The following is an 18,123-nucleotide window of genomic DNA, read 5'->3' on the forward strand; positions in this document are numbered from 1 at the left end:
CTGCACACATCGCTCACAAGAATCTGATCTCATGTTTCAAAGCCTCCAGAATGGCGTCATGCTGACGTTCAGGTCAGTGGTGTCACCTCCAGCCAGCCTCATTTTTCCTTTAATTGATAAAATATACATCATGTGCTATTGACGACTTCAGGATAGCGTCATAGATACCCAAGACCTACTGAATCTCGCAATACATCCCATGCTGTAATACTTAATTTTGACCTCAGATTTCCACCTGAAGTCAACCAGGAAATAAGAATATTAAATCGCCACTGATGGGCAACTCCACTGGTGACACAGATAGCTCAATCTGAATGGAAATCTATAGGTAAATTAGTCTACTCACTTGATTTATAGCGTCAGTCAACATTTTTCCTGAGGAGTTAATGGTCTCCATCACTATAGTTCCAGGTCTTCTTCAATAGAGCATGATGTCAATTTGGTGAATTATGTTCCCGCTTACAGGGAAATAGACAATAAAGCAGGACACTGGTGTGATTGACAGCTAGTATCACCCAAGGGTTGTTTTTCTGTGAAGTATTGGTCGTGGTGGGTTGCGGGTTTTTTGGGGCTTCTTTCCCAGATCCATGAGTTGTCAAGCAGATGTATTCCATATGTTATTTAAACGCAAGTGGAAAAACAAATTCCACTTCCTCTCCCCGTACGCAGGGGACAGCAGAGGTTGTCCTGCTTCATGATGGCAACGAGTACCAGTCAGAGGTAGTGGAGGTCACTATCACAGCTTTACTGTGTATAAAAGGTACTCGGTACAACAGTCTAAAATGTGTTTTATAGTGGTAAATAAACATACAAAGCTGGTTTAAGTCCCTCTTGTGGTCGTTGTGCTGGTCAAGTGTTCTTGTTTTGTTGTCGCGTTCATGCGCCTGGCTGCTTGTTTCCCTCTTGAGATCATTGATCAACATAGGGCATGACCAAATGTCCTCATTGTTTCCCAAACTTTTCACAATCCCGTAACCTTTCAGACATTTGACCACCAGCCATGTACACCCTGCTACTGCACACTTGTAAAAAAACATTCCGTCGGTTTGAGTGTTATGTTCATATATATATATATATATATATATATATATATATATATATATATATATATATATATATATATATATATATATATATGTATATATGTATATATGTATATATATATGTATATATATATACATATACATATACATATATGTATATATACATACATGTTCTTAGCTTATACCCCAGTTTGGAAATCACTACTATAGGTGATGCCAGTTGCTCTTTAGATGTGGTCCTACATTACAAACTCATTATTATTAATAATAGGTTGGTGTGTATAATTTACTTTTAATCTATCATTTGGATTAATATTCGGGTCATTTACTTTGTTACAAATGTGGAGGATTCATATTTCACTTCAGTTACATTGGAAGTCATCTGCAGTGGATCAGACTGAAACAAACCCATGCTGAACTTCACTGACACAGTGGGACCATCTGTCCATCTTAGCTCACAGCCAAATCTGTCAACTCTGAGCTTTTGGCGCTAATTCAGTTGAAAATGGAGGCAAATGTTGACAGCAGGTCCCGCTTCCTATCATGACATCGTCCCCTCGATGGTGACAATGTTTCACGGACTCACGGTCCTTCAACTAGTTAGCGCGGTTCGCATTGCAGAGGGATTAAGTGTGGAGCCGCGGATGGGGCCGTTTGCATAATTAACTCCACGCCACGGCGAGGAATTGAGGTTTTTCCCCTCATTCAGTCGCATCGGATTTAAGAAGCACAGCAACGTGGGCGGCGCGCTGAGGATCTACAGCACCATCACGCAGCTCCACGCACGCAGGCTCCAGAAGCTGGATGTGAAGCTGCGGGGTGTGACGGTGCCTCTCCACAGCTCTGGGTGTCCTGCGGAGTAAAAACATGCGTGTGGGAGAGCAGCGTTGGTCCGCGGCCAGACTGTGATGGTGCGTCAGTGCTGACGGTTGCGCGTCTCGCTCTCTCCAAGGTGGATTCGGTTTCCAAGAGAACTCGTGGGTGTGCGCGAGTACAAATTCGCGAGGAAAGCAAGGGAAGGCACAGCTTTTATTGCGTTTGTGAAAATTAACGTGACCGGACATCAGCCGTGTTATTATTACCTGGACCGCCCGTGCGTGTGGAGACTTGATTGGTGTGCGGCTCCAACTACGCGCCTTTTGCGCTTGACATATCCAGCTGCAGCTCATCTCCGGCTCTGTCACACGTTTTCCCCGTGATCCGTCAAAACTCCCAGGATAGTCTCGCGTAAGAGGGCTGGTGCAGCTCCAGTGCCGGGGAGAGAAAAGTGACAAGAAGACCTTTAATGACACACACTCATCAACGTTATGTGAAAAATAAAGAGCTGGAAATGCGTCGCAAATGCTGCTTTCTGCTGGAGGTAAGCCGTGCGCCTTTCTCATCTCGTTGCCTCTGAGTTGTCTCGTTTCATTCAAATCGTTTAGTAAAACCATGTGGGTCTGTGTTATTGCGGCGGAGCTTAATCTTGATTTGACTTTATTTATATCATCCCCCAGATATCAGCGCTGCATGCTGACTCCATCTCGCAGCTATTCAAAAAAGATAATGTCCATCAGAATCAAATATGAAAATGAATCATTTGATGTCCGAGCAGGACATTAATCCTGACAGAGACACTTGGGGGACCCCCTCCTCCTTCCCACTGGACCACTCAGAGTATTAAGAACAAACATAGTAGTTCAAAGAGAAGCTGGAGCTGCCAAAGACTTTTGACTTAAAAGATAGAAAAAGCACATCTGATATCTGGGAATCAAAATGCTGATTATTCAATAAAAAAAAGAAAATCACTACAACAAAACAAGATTTTTAATTTTTAAGTTCACTTATTTCCCTTCACTTTTATTTTCAGTATTTATTTGTGAGAAAGTAAATAGAGACAAGAGGCAACAATGACAGATTGATGTTATTCCAATGCCTGGAGTGAATGATTTCATATAATCTGTGTGTGTGTGTGTGTGTGTGTGAGGAAACCTTGCACTAAGAACAGTACAAAACAAAAAAAAACAACAAGAAGACTTTTCTTTAATAAATAACCCTGCTTTTTATTAGTGTACTCCAATGATTACACTAACCAAATCCTGGCATTTCTGTGTAACAAAGAAACAAAGAATTGGTTGTTTATATTATTTGAAAAGCAACAATATGTCCATTTAAACCTGTGAATGTGTTGCATCTTATAGAAATATCCTATCTTACTTCATGTTTTCATACATTTACACGAGGTTTACGTCTAAAACACTGCATACATTATTGTATATTGTGTAAAAGATTATATAAGATTATAAGATGTATAAGATTTCATCATCAGCATATCCTGAATGACACCTGAAGTTGAATAAAGAGGAATTGAGTGATTCAGTGCATGTTAAAATGAGGTTTATATGCAATAATGTCTTAATAAAACCTAGTGCATGAGCAGTAATGCTGCAATGATGCACAAAGGATTGGGAACATTTTTTAGTTTTTTTCTGTTTTTTCTGTTATTATAGAAAGAGATTTACTCATAATGGATTTATTATTCTTTTTACATTGTTTAATTCTCAACTCCAGCACTGAACAGATGAAGCTCCCCAATGAAATGCTTCGCAAATGAAGGGCATCAGCGGTTTATCCTGCTGCGTGCACCGTGTCTGTCGGCTTTTATCTTTAATTACTGAAACCACAGCTGGTGCAGCAGGTTTACACTTCCATGATACCTGCCCTCGCAATTCACTGAGCAGGAAGTAGATGCAGTGAGGCATCGGGAACCCTGTTTGTAAATCTGGGGCACACAGCGTTTCATATGGTGCGACTGTGACTGCACACCGTGTGCACACTGCTTCACGCCACTGTGACCATAAGGTATCAAATGTGGTTTTTGACACACACTGACTGATAAGACAATGGAGTGCGTGTGACGATAGGTGAAATGTTTACAGTTGCGGGTGCTGCATTATTGATGGCTTGAAAGAATGTTTTATTTAAGGATGGGAAATGAATCACTGTCTTTATTGGTAATAGCAGCCGTGTCCTCAGGGAACGGTCCACACTCAAGGACGGCGTCGCTAAATGTAACCTAGTTTGAGGGAGGTTAGTTTGGAGACAAATACTGAACTGATGGCATTTTACAGTCCCGAACCCCCGTCCCCCCCCCTTTTTTGCCCTGAAATTGATAACGACAGATGCTGCCTCAGTTCAAACTGCAGTCCAGTGTGTCCATATGCAACGTGAAGTACAGTTCAAACACTGGCTGATGTTGATCAACTGCAGCAGTTTGTTTGTGTGTGTTTGTGTGTGTCTGTGCAGCAGGAAGCGACTTGGACAGGTATTTTCTATATATGGAAGTATGGATTTTATCCCTGTCACAATCATGCGAGATGAGATATAAGGCTGCAGTGGCAGAGCCTGCCCCACTTCGCAGGCTCCTGCAGATGCTGCCCGAACAAATGTGTCCTTCCATTTCAGAGCAACAAAGGATGCAATGGGTGGATCCTTTACAGCGCAGCTTATCCTAAGATTCAATTCAGTGCCAGAGGCTAATGTTTAGAAAAGAGATAATGGTTGACTAACATTTGGATCTGAAAAGTGCACAAATGGCTGCGGCCTGTGTTTATGTGGCACACGTCAAAGTGCTTTACTTTACAGTTTTGCAGCTCATCCGTTCACACACATTCATGTTTTTTTTTGCCGATGCTCAGCGAGCGGCAAGTGACCAACCGCGCCGAAAGCCTCAATCGTCATGTGTCAGGGATTAAGTTGCACTCAACCCAGAATATGATTTTTCTTACCAGGAGGTGAGTCTGTATTCATCGTTGGGAATGAATACAAGAGGAGACTCATTTCGTGGCGGTGCATACAACACTGCATCACTTGTTTATCTTGTCAACTAGTCATCATGCAGGCGCCAGCTCCAGATGGCCATGTTGTGGTTGTATTCATGTCCAAATGTCTGAATTAAATAAGAATAATAAGGATCATAAATATGCACGCGCCCACATGGCGTTGTTGACGTTTGCTTGCTTTGTCGAGTCCCTGTCTCGTCTCGTTTTCTGATTGGCCGGAGCTAAGCAGCCGATTACAGAGATCTCCTTTATCAATGGACAACGAGGCCAACGGACAGTTTTACCAGTGTGTGGTTGATCACGACATTTCACTTCATCACCCACTCATTTGTAGACATGGAACAGTGACGATTAGATTAGATTACTCTCGTCTTTAAGCCCCACTCACAGTGTGAAACGGGGAAATTGTCGGCGACACAATCAACTGATTCGCCGCAAACGTTTCCCGTTGGACAACTTTTGTCGGGACAGTTCAGACGTAGACCGAGCCTACCTGCGGCGTGGCAGAACATTCTAGCGGTTTGGTACCTTGACTTTTTAAAAACCACAGAATGCCTTGGAACTGGTTATTTCTATAAATACGATGCCAGCACAGGAGGGGGAGGAGCCGGGGCTTGAGCCAACCTTCATGTGGAAAGAGGACCTGCTCTATTCTGAGCCAAAGCCGTCCCCTAAAAGTAGATTTAATTGACAAAACATGCACAGGGCTTAGGGATGTGTACCATGTTTTTGCAGCAAGTAGAGTGCACCTGCCTTGACCTGTAGATTGTGTACTCTTGTAGGAAGCCTTCCCTGACACAATTTATTGGTGGCTGAGTTTAAAGATTGGTGGAGGGCAGCAGAGGTGGAGTGGAAGTAAGGACTTTGTGCCTTCAGTTCACTCAGAGTCACTTCTGTCAAACATTAGGGTAAGATAACAAATTATTTTGGAATGCGATCACACCAACATGCCAGTAAGGTAACAATGACTCATGTCACAACACCTTTGTTACCCAGTTGTTGAAGCTTTTTTTTGTTGTTGTTGTTGTTGTTGTTTGGATGACCTTCAAACAAACGGAAATATTTGTCTCAACCTGTACTGGGAACAATACTAAGAATAGAAATTATAATTAAAAACTCAAAGTCGCTTTAATTAATTAGAAAAGAAAGAAGACGAACAAATAAGTTAAAACCATTGATCACTTTTGTTGAAAAAGGTGACTTTTGAGGAGCGATTTGAATGAGTTAAGGTCACAACAGTCACGGATGGACTTGGACTGGGGGGTAGTGGATTCCAGAGGGAGGGGGATGCAACGGAGACGGTGCTGCCTCCCCAGGTTCTGTGCTCGGTCCTGGGTGGTTCCACTGTACTGTCACTGAACAAAAAGCTAAATAAATAAATATATCAATCATGCTGGAGACAAACAGAAGCACATGTATAATCTACTTATGTCACATGCAGATACAGACAGAGAGCTGCCACTGAGCCTCCTGCTCATAATTATGTGCGTTATTATTATTATTATTGTTATGTTTTTTTTGTGTTTGTAAAAAAGCAAAGTAGCCAACCACCCCAAGCGCAAATGAAAATGCTTAGATTTTGCCATTGCAGACGTCTAAGAAGCCAATGTGTAACTTGTTTGCCTTTATATTGCATTTAATAAGAGTCATTTTCACATGTTTCACAGGGAGAGTGATTATAGACTGCAAACGTGCTCCACATTCAGAGCGCCGCATGAGACGGAGGTTATTTTGTAAATACGTGCATCTTCCGCTCAAGGGCAGAGTGTTTCAACTCAGTTCAGCACAATTCCATGAAGCGTGTGTGTGTGTGTGTGTGAGGGAATTAAAGGGAGCATGTAACATCAACACAGCGACGAGATGTGTGATTCACAGTTTCAGTCTGATCTCTGTTTCTTTTTCTCTGTTTGCAGGTGTGTGTCATCATTAGCCTCCTGCCGTCAGCCTCTTTAGCGGAGTTGACATGTGAAGCTCTGCCCGCGCTGTTAGGGAATTTCTCCTGTAAGTTTACACCCACAGCAGCACGTCTACAGCAGCTCCTGCAAAGCGTTTACATTACACTCACTGACAACACGAGTTGATCCGCTGTTGCTCTCGAGATTGCATCGATTTTCAGTCCTGTCCATTTTAACTTGGCAAATACGAAAACGCCAAAGCCCCAGCCCTCGACCGCAACTTCCTCTTCATGGATATTGGCAAACTGTCATTGTCATTATTATTCAGTTTCTCCCTGGATCTCGCAAGCGATGGTATAGTACGTGTTTAGTAAACATGTTAAACTGCGGCACACACCCAGTGACAACACACACTCAATTACTTTCCTCTTATCATATATCATAAACATGTCCAAGCTTGTTGGGCCGCACAATATATCGAAAAAAATTATGTACGTAGTTCAGAGCTTGCTTGAACTTTATTAAATGTTGATTTTTGTTTGGCCAACCACTTAATGAAATTGTTGTTTTTGTTTTCACTTCATAAAGGGTCTTTCTGTATGGCGTTTGCATGTTCTCTCCATGTGTGTGGGTTTTCTCAGCATCCCACTGTCTTTTAATTAACACACAGAGGTTAATCAGACACGGCTTTACGGATTTTTTCCTTCTAAATCCTCTTGAGTTGTTTAAGAAATATAGCTTGACCCTCGGGGGCACGTCTACATTCGTATTCACAGCTACCGTCCTGATATCCCCAGGGAAAGGCTGTCGCCAGTGTTTACCGTTGCCCTATAATGCCCACCCTTTGTCACTAGTTGTTTTTGTTTTCATTTTATGAAGGGCCTCTCTGCATGGAGTTTGCATGTTCTGCCCGTGTGCGCGTGCACCGCGTCTTTCGCCCCATGTCAGCTGGGATTGGTTGACCCTCCTGTGGAGGACAACTCCTACCCTTATAGCCAAGCTACTTGATGGGCAAAGAAATGAGAATATAATTGATTAGAGCAGTAGTTTTCAAACCTTTTATATCAAGTAACACCTGAGAAAATATTTAGCTCTCAAAGTAACACCATTACCACATTAAATGTTAAAATACAATGGTGTAAATAGGTTGAGCAGATTTATTCCCCAATAAGATCATGTGCTCTCTCATCCTCCTCCTCCTCACATACTGTATACTTCACACACTGGTATGGTTCAAAATTTTATTTCATCAATTCAGGTAGTGAGGGATGTTTTTTTTAGCAGTAGCAGGAAATGTTTAAAGGGTCTGTTAAAATGTAAATCTTGTTGTTGGGAGGGAAAATAATGTAATGAATTAGTTTTATGCGTGTAAAGCACTCACTGCCTGGGATTATGTTTGCAGCAAAGCACAAAGCAGGAAGATACTGTACACTGTCGATATTAACAAGTGTTTGTTTGTCACTAATCATGTTGTCACTGTTGTATTCAGCAATGTTATTGCATGTTATCTCTCTATTGTGCGGCCTTGTCGGTTAGCTCTTATGTCATGACAATGCTATGTGTTAATGTGATTACACTGTGACGATGTGGACCTGCCTCGTTGCTGACAGCATGAAATGTGCCTCAGGTTGTTTTCATTACTGGAAGAGGCGTCAGTTTATTATTTTTAGTCACTCAAGGGTCACAAAAATTACTAGGAAGGTAAATACTGATACTAATGTTTAACCAGTGGATCATGGTGCTGCGGTTAAAGTGTGTGTGTGTGTGGGGGGGGAAACTACTGTACATGGTTGAAGTTGGGGAAAAGATAAAGAGTTCAAAATGAGTTAAAAACAACAACATGTGTGATGGTTGGAGACAGGATGCGAACAGCTGTGTCCAGAGTCGAAGCCAGATTTGTGGTTTTATAACAACACACGTCTGTTTTCGTTGCTGCCAGAAAAGCTTCACAGTTCTCACAGCCACTGGAGGTCTTTGTCAGAAAAGTGTAAATACACTGTATGTAGTTTTAGACGTCTGGATAAATGGATCATCACTCAAACAGCAATTGCTTGAATAAATCTTTTTTTTTTTTTTAACGTTAGAATCAAGTGTGAAGTTTTGCCCTGGAGAACGTTCTTATTTCCAGATATTTTCATCTAAATCCTCTTGAGTTGTTTAAGCAATATAGCCTGACCCTCGGGGGCACGTCTACATTCGTATTCACAGCTACCGTCCTGATATTGCTCCAGGGAAAGCCTGTCACCAGTGTTTACCGTTGCCCTATAATGCCCACCCTTTGTCGCCGATAAGCTGGATCTAATTAGATTTTCATAGCTTCTATTAAACGCCGGGCAAACAGAGATTCAGTGTATTGATGGAACTCTCTCCCTCTCTCTGGATTGCAGTACAGGCCCTGGCTGCCTCCTGGAACCTAAGTCTGATCAATACCACGGGTCAATGGAGCGGTGAGTTGCATCTGCCTCTTTTCATAATGCGTGAAACTGATTCCCTATGCAGCATTATCCTCACGAGCAGGACGTTTGATATGAACTCCGATTATTGGGCCCAACATCAAAGACGAGAACAATGCTGCAAATAGACTTGGTGTTGTGCCACAAGAGACGACGTTCAGCCCCAACACAGCGAAGCACAGTTATGCAAAGCAAAGTGCAGGAGAAATCATTAAAGCTCGCGTGCACAAACAAGCGACTCAGCGCCACAATTCACTGCCAAGATCATTGAGGCATTGCTAGAATTCCAGCGTGGCTAAATGTAGTGCTCAGCCATGTCAGGAATGTACGTGTCTGATGTTCCTCTTTACCCCAATTCAGGCTCCGGACTCTACTGTGACATCTCGATCGATGGCATCGGCACCTGCTGGCCCAGGAGCAGCGCGGGCCAGATGGTGTCGCGACCCTGTCCGGAGAGTTTGAACGGTGTCAAGTACAACACAACCAGTAAGTAAGCACGCTCTCCGCCTTCCACCGTGATAGATTATGAAGGAAGGGATTTCATTTCATTTCAGTGACAAACGCACAAACGAGCGGTAGTGAAGACGTCAAAAACAAGTGACGTGTTTAAAGGGAAATGTTCCCGAGTCAAAAAGCTGAATTTATGTCCAGTGTCTCTGCAGAGAGACTGCTTCATGTTCCTGCTCTGACACTGAACTATTGTTGAACTCCTGTGCTCACCAGTTTCTTTTGAAGGTCAAACTCTTCACCTGAGTGCTACAGCAACATTATGTGCACTGCCAATTACACTGTCCATTGCTCTTTTTTGTAAAGAAAAGAATAAACAGAACAGAAGACCAAAAGGAATTCCACAAAGGTAAAATTAATATTTAATGAGTGTTTTGAGAAATGCTCAGCAGAGTGGCTCTGGGGATGGCAGTGCCTGTTAGTGCCAGCAACTATTGGAGGGATTGCAAAGAAATTCTGTGCAGACATTCCAGTTCTCCTCTGGTGGTGAATACTACTGAGATTGTCTTGAAGCGTCTTCAAACGCTGTTTGGATGGCTGTGATCTTGCCGCGTGGCACCGCCGTCTTTAGTTTCCGATTAGGTCGGCCGTACCGTGTTTCTAGCCCCAGCCTCGCTCATTACCCTCTGACACTGGGTTACCGTCGCCGTGGAGAATCAGTGCTTTTTCCGGAAAAGGAACAGATGATATATCAAGAGAAAAAACATCAGCATCTGGTGAGACTAAACCAAGATGTAGTGTTATCATCTGAAAATTATATAGAGCTTAGATTCTGGGCTGTCACCTGTCAGGCCCACACTTCTTCCCCTTTGACTGCAACAGGCTTCAATAGTGAGGGGCTCGTTACTGCCGGTCAACTGCAGGTCAGTCAAGGTCATGGCTCAGGCTGGTCAGCGTATTTTCAGAGGTGAGACCTTTTCTCCCAGATCCTCCCACCAGTCAGAAGGGGCCCCATTAAGGGGGTTTTGATAGCATAGTGGTGAGCTCCATATTAGTGGGGTTTAAGGGGCTATTTGGGCCAGCTTTTGGGGGGTCCACTTGTTATTTCTGTTTTGTTTGGGGGCCTCAGAAGTGACGCTTTATGACACTACTCTTCATGAGGTCACATTAAGGGGGTTTGGATGTAAACGTCGGTGAAATATACCCTTATCTTAGTGGCTCCAAGCATTTGCCTGGTATGCCTGTCCTCTGTCTATAAAATATGTTTTATTTTAAACAATGAATGGGAAAGACTCTGACTGATAACATGAAACATAACATGAGAGTTTCGTATAAACAGCCAGAGACATGAAATCTGTTTTTCTTCAGACTCAAATGTACATTGTGTTTGTCTTAAAAAGTGTTGTTTAATTCGTGTAACTAATATGGTGAAACTTTCATATAAAACAGAAACGTAACATCTGTACTGTGAGACTCAAACGTGGATCGCAATTACCCTGAAACGTGCTGTAAAGCGTCAAACTCCTATATGCGAGTCATGTTTAATTCACATTTTAATTAAGACAATGAATAGGAATGAGTTTTATAATTATATCCAATTATTGCATGGGAAGGTATTCAAACATTTTTTTTTCCTGGCGGTGATTTCCAATCTTAACAAAGATCTGTAGCCTGTGATGTGTATCTACTGTATGTGGGGCATGGTGAAGGTAACACAAACACTCCCATGGGATACACTGTAAACACAATTAAGCAAATTTATGAGATTAAAGCAAATGTGTTTCTTGGTAATTTTGAGTCCAAAACACCCACAGGATCCTCATTAGCCACGAGAGAGAAAAAGAGAGAGAAAGAGAAACGGGATGTAATTTAGCTGCAGCTCACCGGTAATTTGACACTGCGAGGTTCATTTCACCTTCAGGATTAACGTAATCTCTGTTCAGGCACCCAAGAGCTTAAAAAAAATAAAAATGGCTGCGCATCAGCAAAGAACAATAGCTCTGGACACAAGATGGTGACGTTTTTAGTACATGAAAATTTAAGGCTGATTCAATGACATTGAATATTTAAGTCCTCTATAGCCCCTTTTCTACTAGTGCTACTCGTCTCGGCACGGCACGGCACGGCCGATACTATGAATGACGAGCAAGACGTCTGACACAAGAATCAAGCCGAACGATGCCGAACTGTAGATGAGTTAAAACAGGGGTGTCAAACTCATTTTTGTTCAGGGGCCACATACAGCACAATTTGATCTCAAGGGGGTCGGACCAGTAAAAATAGTAAAATAATAGCATAATAACCTATGAACAACAAGAACCCCTTTGTTTTTTCTCCTTTGTTTTACATTTACTGAAAGATAATTTTACAAAACATGAAATTTCTTGAGAAATATAAGTGCAATTTCAACAATATCATGCCTAAATTTACACACTGGATCTATAAAGGCACAAACATTTAGTCACGGGTATCTGGAGCATTTGACATTACGTTTAAATTAGTGTGAAACTTTAACAAATTCATCCTGTGGGCCGATTGGACCCTCTGGCGGGCCGGTTCTGGCCCCCGGGCCGTATGTTTGACACCCCTGAGTTAAAAAGACTTAAAAATGATGAAAACTGGCATTAATCTCCAACAATTAAGCAAAAGAAATGCTTAAAATCTCGATACTCTCGAGGAGTCTGGTGTATTTAGCGACAGCACCCGCGGAAACCTGTGACCGCGAGCGATGAGTGGCATCACAAACCCTGCTGAGTCTGTGCTCAGGTCATGCAGGAAGTACTTAAGTAATCTTTTTAAATTAGCTCATTCTAACGATTCAGTTACACTTAAAACAACCGCTCTACGAGTCACTTGTCACTAGTTTGTGTGTGTCGCGTGTAAAACTGTAGCCGTGCTGTGGTGACTCCGCCCACGTTGAGGAGGTACTATAATGTAATGGACAACCAACCAAACCATGGCAAACTGGGAACATATGATAGCCTTACTGGGTCGTGATTCATGTATGACAAATGCAGCGTGACAGCTTTAGTGTTAAGGTGTATTATTAGTATGAATTTATTATAAGTCATTGCTGAATAGTTAGTTTTCACCAGTGAGGTCAGAGAAGTCAAAAGAAAGGCGTGTATGAGCCACTCGATACACTCCGTACACCGCGTACATTTGATTTCAGAGGCAGGTGACCTCCGTGACCTCACTGGACATCGATTCAGACACCGCTAATTCTCATTTTGATTCAGGGGGTTTATGCTCATTAAACTGCAGCTTTTATTGGATCACTGCTGGGTCAGGCCTCACAGATGGGTCGTGGGAGATTTCAGTACAATGGGAAATATCTGCTTTACCTATTCATCACAACATTAGGTGTTTAGAGTTTATTTGCCCAGTCAGAATCTGGTAGTCTGACGAAGTGCGGTGAACAGAAGTGGGCGGCGCCACTTCCCTTCACACCGATATATCTCAACAAATACTGGATGAATCGCCGTTAAATTTGGTTCAGTCATTTCTTTCCCTCGAGACGAATTTGAATAATTCATTAAACACTTCTACTCTAGGAAAGATTGCATATGATCTCCTGTCTCCCGGATTGACCATTTGACTTGGAGTTGATTTGTAATGGTCCACCCGCCGCTCATTTGTCAGTCAGTTGCTCTCGCAACTAGGATTTTCTTGTGGTTCGCTTTTAACTTTTGTGAACTTTCTGTCATATTTTTCAGTCATTAGAGGTTTACTTACTTTATAGCAGTGTTTCCCCAGTCCTGGTTCCTCTGTATCCGCTGCCCTGCATGTTTCAGGTGTGTCCCTGCTCCAACACACCTGATTCAAATGAATGGCTCGTTAACAGGCTCGCCTGTTAACGAGCCATTCATTTGAATCAGGTGTGTTGGAGCAGGGAAACATCACTGCTTTGTTGGACCATACAGGTTCTATTTCCTGTCCTTGTGTATTCCCAGATTAACCACGCCTTATCTCACCGTCCCCTATCGATAGCGCCTCTGCTCCCTCCTCTGTCGTTGCCAGTTTCTACGTCACTGGGTTACCGACCCCGCTTTAAAGCCGAGAGTCGCTGTCTCATTTGATTGCTTCCTGTGTCTGTCTGTCTGACTCGTGCGTCTGGGTTGTTCACCCCTGTGAGCTGTGACTGATGGATTAAAGAGGAGGCCACTGTATATAAAGAAACCTCGAACGCGTCTCGCTGGAAAAGTGATCAAGTATTTAAAAAGGACTAAAAAGTGAAATAAAATAAAAAATTATAGCGACAAAGACAATTATTTAGAGCAAAGCAGCTGCGCGTCAGTTGTCATTTTGTATGTTTGTGTAGGACGTGAGTGTCTGTGGTTTCACCTCAGCTGAACAAACACTTTGGAGAAAAGAAATGGAGAAAATATAATCCCTTAACGTCTGCCTCTTAATTTCTTCACATTCCAACGACGAGATGAGAGGAACTCGTTTCAGCCACAAGCACATCGAGGTTTTAACAAGTGGAAAAACCAGAATCAGAAAAAAAATGTACTGCTGAGAGATTGGATGCTTTGCCTCGAGTGACAATATGTTTTTTTTTTTTTTTTTGGTCTAAGCCAAAGGAATCAAAGAATTGCGATAAAGCACTTAACAGACAGAGTCTAATTAGTTTTGCTCCATTTCATGGGTAAATATTTTGAAGCCGAGTTTGTCAGGCTCAATAGAAAAAGCACTCTCTGCTTTTTAAAGGGAGGAGACATTTGTGATAGGAACTGGTAAGTGAACTACAATCTTAATTTACATATACACCATGTACTAGGTATTATGTCTTTTTTTTACTGTGGCTGTAATGTGGTGATTCTATGTGTAGTGTGTTTTAATTCTATTTAATTACCTACTTTTTTAAGCAATCATACATTTTTAAGTAATGTTTTTGTTGAGAGGAACACATGGTGGGATCAAATTAAAAAGAAACTCCGTGTGAATCAATACACAAACTTGAGGATGAAACAGATAAATCCCAAAGATCAACACGACAAATAATACTTATAGTATTAGGACGGAAACAAATGGCTTTAGGTGAAGACGAGGGCAGAGCACGGAGGCTAGAGTGGGCACTTAAGAGCTGGAGTGGATGTATCTGCTGTCCTCACACCCAAAGGGAGATTACTGCAGGGTTCAGCTGCACGAGTAAGTGCAACTTGCAAAGCTGAAGACAAATCCACTGAAGGATTCACGGACAAGTTAACTGATCTTAAATTCCGACTCTAAAAAGTTATTTATGTCCCGCTGCCGTTTCAGGAAACAAAAAGGCTGTGGACTAACAACACAGTGGACAGGTGGCCGTGTAAGGGACACCTGTAACGTCTACAATTCACTTCAGTTCATCTTCATTTATCAGGGCCAAAGCAGTGAGACATAGAGTGCATCTGATGTACTGCACATAGAGTGTATTTGCTAGTTTGCAGCTCCTGTCCTTGGCTGGGCTTTTCAGAAATAAAGAGAGTATCACATGTACAGTAAAAGCGACACTAATATAAGACATATTTCTCATATGCACACACACACACACACACACACACACTCGTACACCTCATACTGGTCCAACCTTGTTTTGTTTTCTGCCAGTTCTTGACCTTTACAGTGGAAGTTTTGAACTCTTTTATCAGTTTTATTTCATTAGGCGTTGAATTCCAGATGTGACTTACTTTTGATGGAGAAAGCCGATTGCCCAAATATGGTTCTGCGGTGTTGGTATTTTACAGTCGGCTCCAGCACCAATGGGCCCTGGTGCTGACTTACTGACACGTTTGAAAATTAGTTTTTACAAAGCAGAGATCAATGAAGCTTTCAAAACTCAACGCTTTCTTTATCTAGAATTTTCAGAGCTTGATTGACGATAATGAACCTTCTCTCTTCTTATTGTAGAAGGAACCGCTTAGGCCCAGACTGTCCAAAAACAAACCAAAAATATGTTTTATAATTAATAACCATTATACTAATAATAATATTAGTAGTATTTTATGAATTGGTCTTGATCTCACTTGTCTCTTGAATACCATTCTGTGCGATTATTATTTCTATTGACGACACATTTTGGATTCACACTCGTGTACGGTGTGGATTGGCGAATTGGCTCGTAATGTGTCCTTACACGCGCACACTTTCATGTGGTCGAGCTCAGCCACATGTCGGTGTGGTTGTGAGGTTTGAACCCTGGCCCTGCCTTAATAGCTGGACAATAAAACAGTCCCATAAATCAGAGTGCCAGATTTCTAAACTTAGATCTTTGACTTAAGTTACTGAGTCATAAATAGCAGTGAGTTTGCATAATTCCCTCATCACAACATTGCTGATTTTATCAAGATAAATAAACTCCAGGCCAAAGTTTTAACCCCTGCACAACCAGAATCCACTAAAACCTTTCATCAGACCTCAAATACATTCAGAGCCAATGTTGGCACCGGGTCTGCAGCTGGAGCGGTGTCACTGCAGGAGATTTGGAAAACCCTGATCTCCAGTGGTAGCTGACATACCTTACTTACGTAGGATAGATTATTGTAGAAGCGATGGTGTTTATTCAGCCTCTAAATCAGCACTAAATCGTGCAACCATTGCCCTTTTTTATGTGCTTATAAACGGTCAATTTTGAGACTTTTAGAGGCAAGGTCACTCGCTAATAGTTCTGGGAACAGTTGTACAACTGGAGCAAATGTATTCTCCCCACTACCGAGCTGTTCATCATACATACAACTAAAAGGCATAAAAAAACCCTGCTTCCAGGAATATCAGCAGCAGAATAAACATCAAATATCTGTCTTCAAGAAAGAAAAAAGATTAAAACTTTAATCTCTTATAAGACTAAAATTATTAGTTTGACGCCGCACCATGTTTTCAACAACGGTCATGTGTTTTCCACGAAGCAATCGGCAACCTTTGAGTGTCACGTCAGATTATGTATTTAATCTAATCACGGACGCGACTTTCATGTCCAAAAATGAACGTCTAACCCTTTATCCTTAGAGGAGTAGTTTGACATTTTGGGGAACAGGCTTATGCACTCACTGGATCTTTGGAGCATCTCTCCGTATAAAACTTTAAGGTTTGAGGACAAACAACGGTGAGGGGAGGAAGAGCTCAGAGAAAGAGAGAATGGTCAGAAACGAATGATTGGAAAACATCCAGGTCTGTCGTTTAAAAAGTCAGGATGCAATTAAGTTAATCCGTCTGCCGGAGACTTATCGGTGGGAGCGACAGATGCGAGTGATACAAACTCCTCGATATCTCGAGCGGCACCAAACAAATATGCACAGAGGAGAAGACAGATGTCCAGACCACTGATTCATGACATGTGCCTGCCTGTGGTGCTGCTGTCTACCCCCCCCCTCCCACCCCACCTGCGGGTTTGTGACTCAGCCTCAGTCGTGAGTGTCTTGTACGTCTCACACCCCACAACCCCCCTTCACCATTTGTAGCCAAGCTTAACTTTCCCTTAATGGTCCCCAGAGAGATATGTGTTTGTAGATGTGTGTGTGGGGCAGCGTCTTAAGTTTGTCTGTGTGGAGAGGAAGAGGAGGGAGGAGGAGGCGGCCACGGGTTTTATTTAGAGTGTAGTGCTGGCGGTCATCGGGGTGACGGAGCCTTCGCCCCGGCTCGCCCTCCTGCTCACTCACAGAGAACGCAGTGCATCTTCCTTTTTTTTTTTTTGCTGATCGAGCATGGGCGCGGTAGAGCATGTGCCGCTTATGACCTCATGAATCCATGTGAGCGTGAAGATGGGTGACATCAAATATTAAAGAGGCAAAAGGGGGAGATCTGAGCATGATGTGATGAGCAGCATTTTGTGTCAGGGTACTTCTTGTGTTTTTGGGGTAAAACTTTGACGTTCTTAATAATAGTAGTAATAATAATAATAATAATAATAATAACGTGTTGTAGAAAATGCACATTGACAAAGAGATACAAAGACAGGAGCCTCATTACGTCCGCACGACGCGGATTTATTATCATGTCTCCGACTTGTCTCGTATGATTTGGTGTGAAGACAAGTGAGGAAATGGAAAATGTGTTGCTTTTTGCAGGCAGCACGTTCATCCATCACTGCAGCTGCTCATAAAAGGTGCAGCAGAGTAAAAGAAACAAATGTCCCCTTGTTCCTGTGCAAGGTTTTCGGATGAGGAAGATCTATTACAACATCATGTGCTATCAAACATGGCTAAATAGAGGTTGTTGTTTTTTCCTCTGCCCCAGAATCGCGATATTTCCACTAGGTTGATGGATAGAATCTATTAATAAGTGTAATCTGCAATCCAGGGTTCTGAAAATGCACCCTCTTTTCATGATGATGCAGCATTTTACTTTATTTTATTATTACAGCATTTGGTTCAGTGAGTCAGCAAAGCTAAAAACACTTTTGTTTTCTACATGGACTGAACATATTTCTTTATTATCAGCAGGAAAAACTAAATGTTTTGTGTGCTAAATGTGCTTTGATTTTGGATTT

The 18,123-nt window shown here is 42.2% G+C and overlaps 1 protein-coding gene across 2 annotated transcripts in view; it reads left to right on the top strand.

The window, feature by feature from the left end:
- Nucleotides 1-1,559: 1,559 nt before the first annotated feature.
- The window catches only part of LOC122759348 (corticotropin-releasing factor receptor 1-like), a 53,685-nt gene continuing 37,121 nt past the window's right edge, over nucleotides 1,560-18,123 (top strand). Inside the window, exons 1-4 of one of the 2 annotated variants that reach the window (XM_044014148.1) lie at nucleotides 1,560-2,403; nucleotides 6,778-6,865; nucleotides 9,147-9,206; nucleotides 9,573-9,698. In XM_044014148.1, coding sequence (XP_043870083.1) covers nucleotides 2,329-2,403; nucleotides 6,778-6,865; nucleotides 9,147-9,206; nucleotides 9,573-9,698 — 349 coding nt within the window. In that variant the 5' untranslated portion in view covers nucleotides 1,560-2,328. The remainder of the gene's footprint in view (nucleotides 2,404-6,777; nucleotides 6,866-9,146; nucleotides 9,207-9,572; nucleotides 9,699-18,123) is intronic. The other variant, XM_044014147.1, reaches the window with a different exon arrangement.

This window comes from Solea senegalensis, linkage group LG18, assembly GCF_019176455.1.
Source record: "Solea senegalensis isolate Sse05_10M linkage group LG18, IFAPA_SoseM_1, whole genome shotgun sequence".
NCBI classification, from domain to species: Eukaryota; Metazoa; Chordata; class Actinopteri; order Pleuronectiformes; family Soleidae; genus Solea; species Solea senegalensis.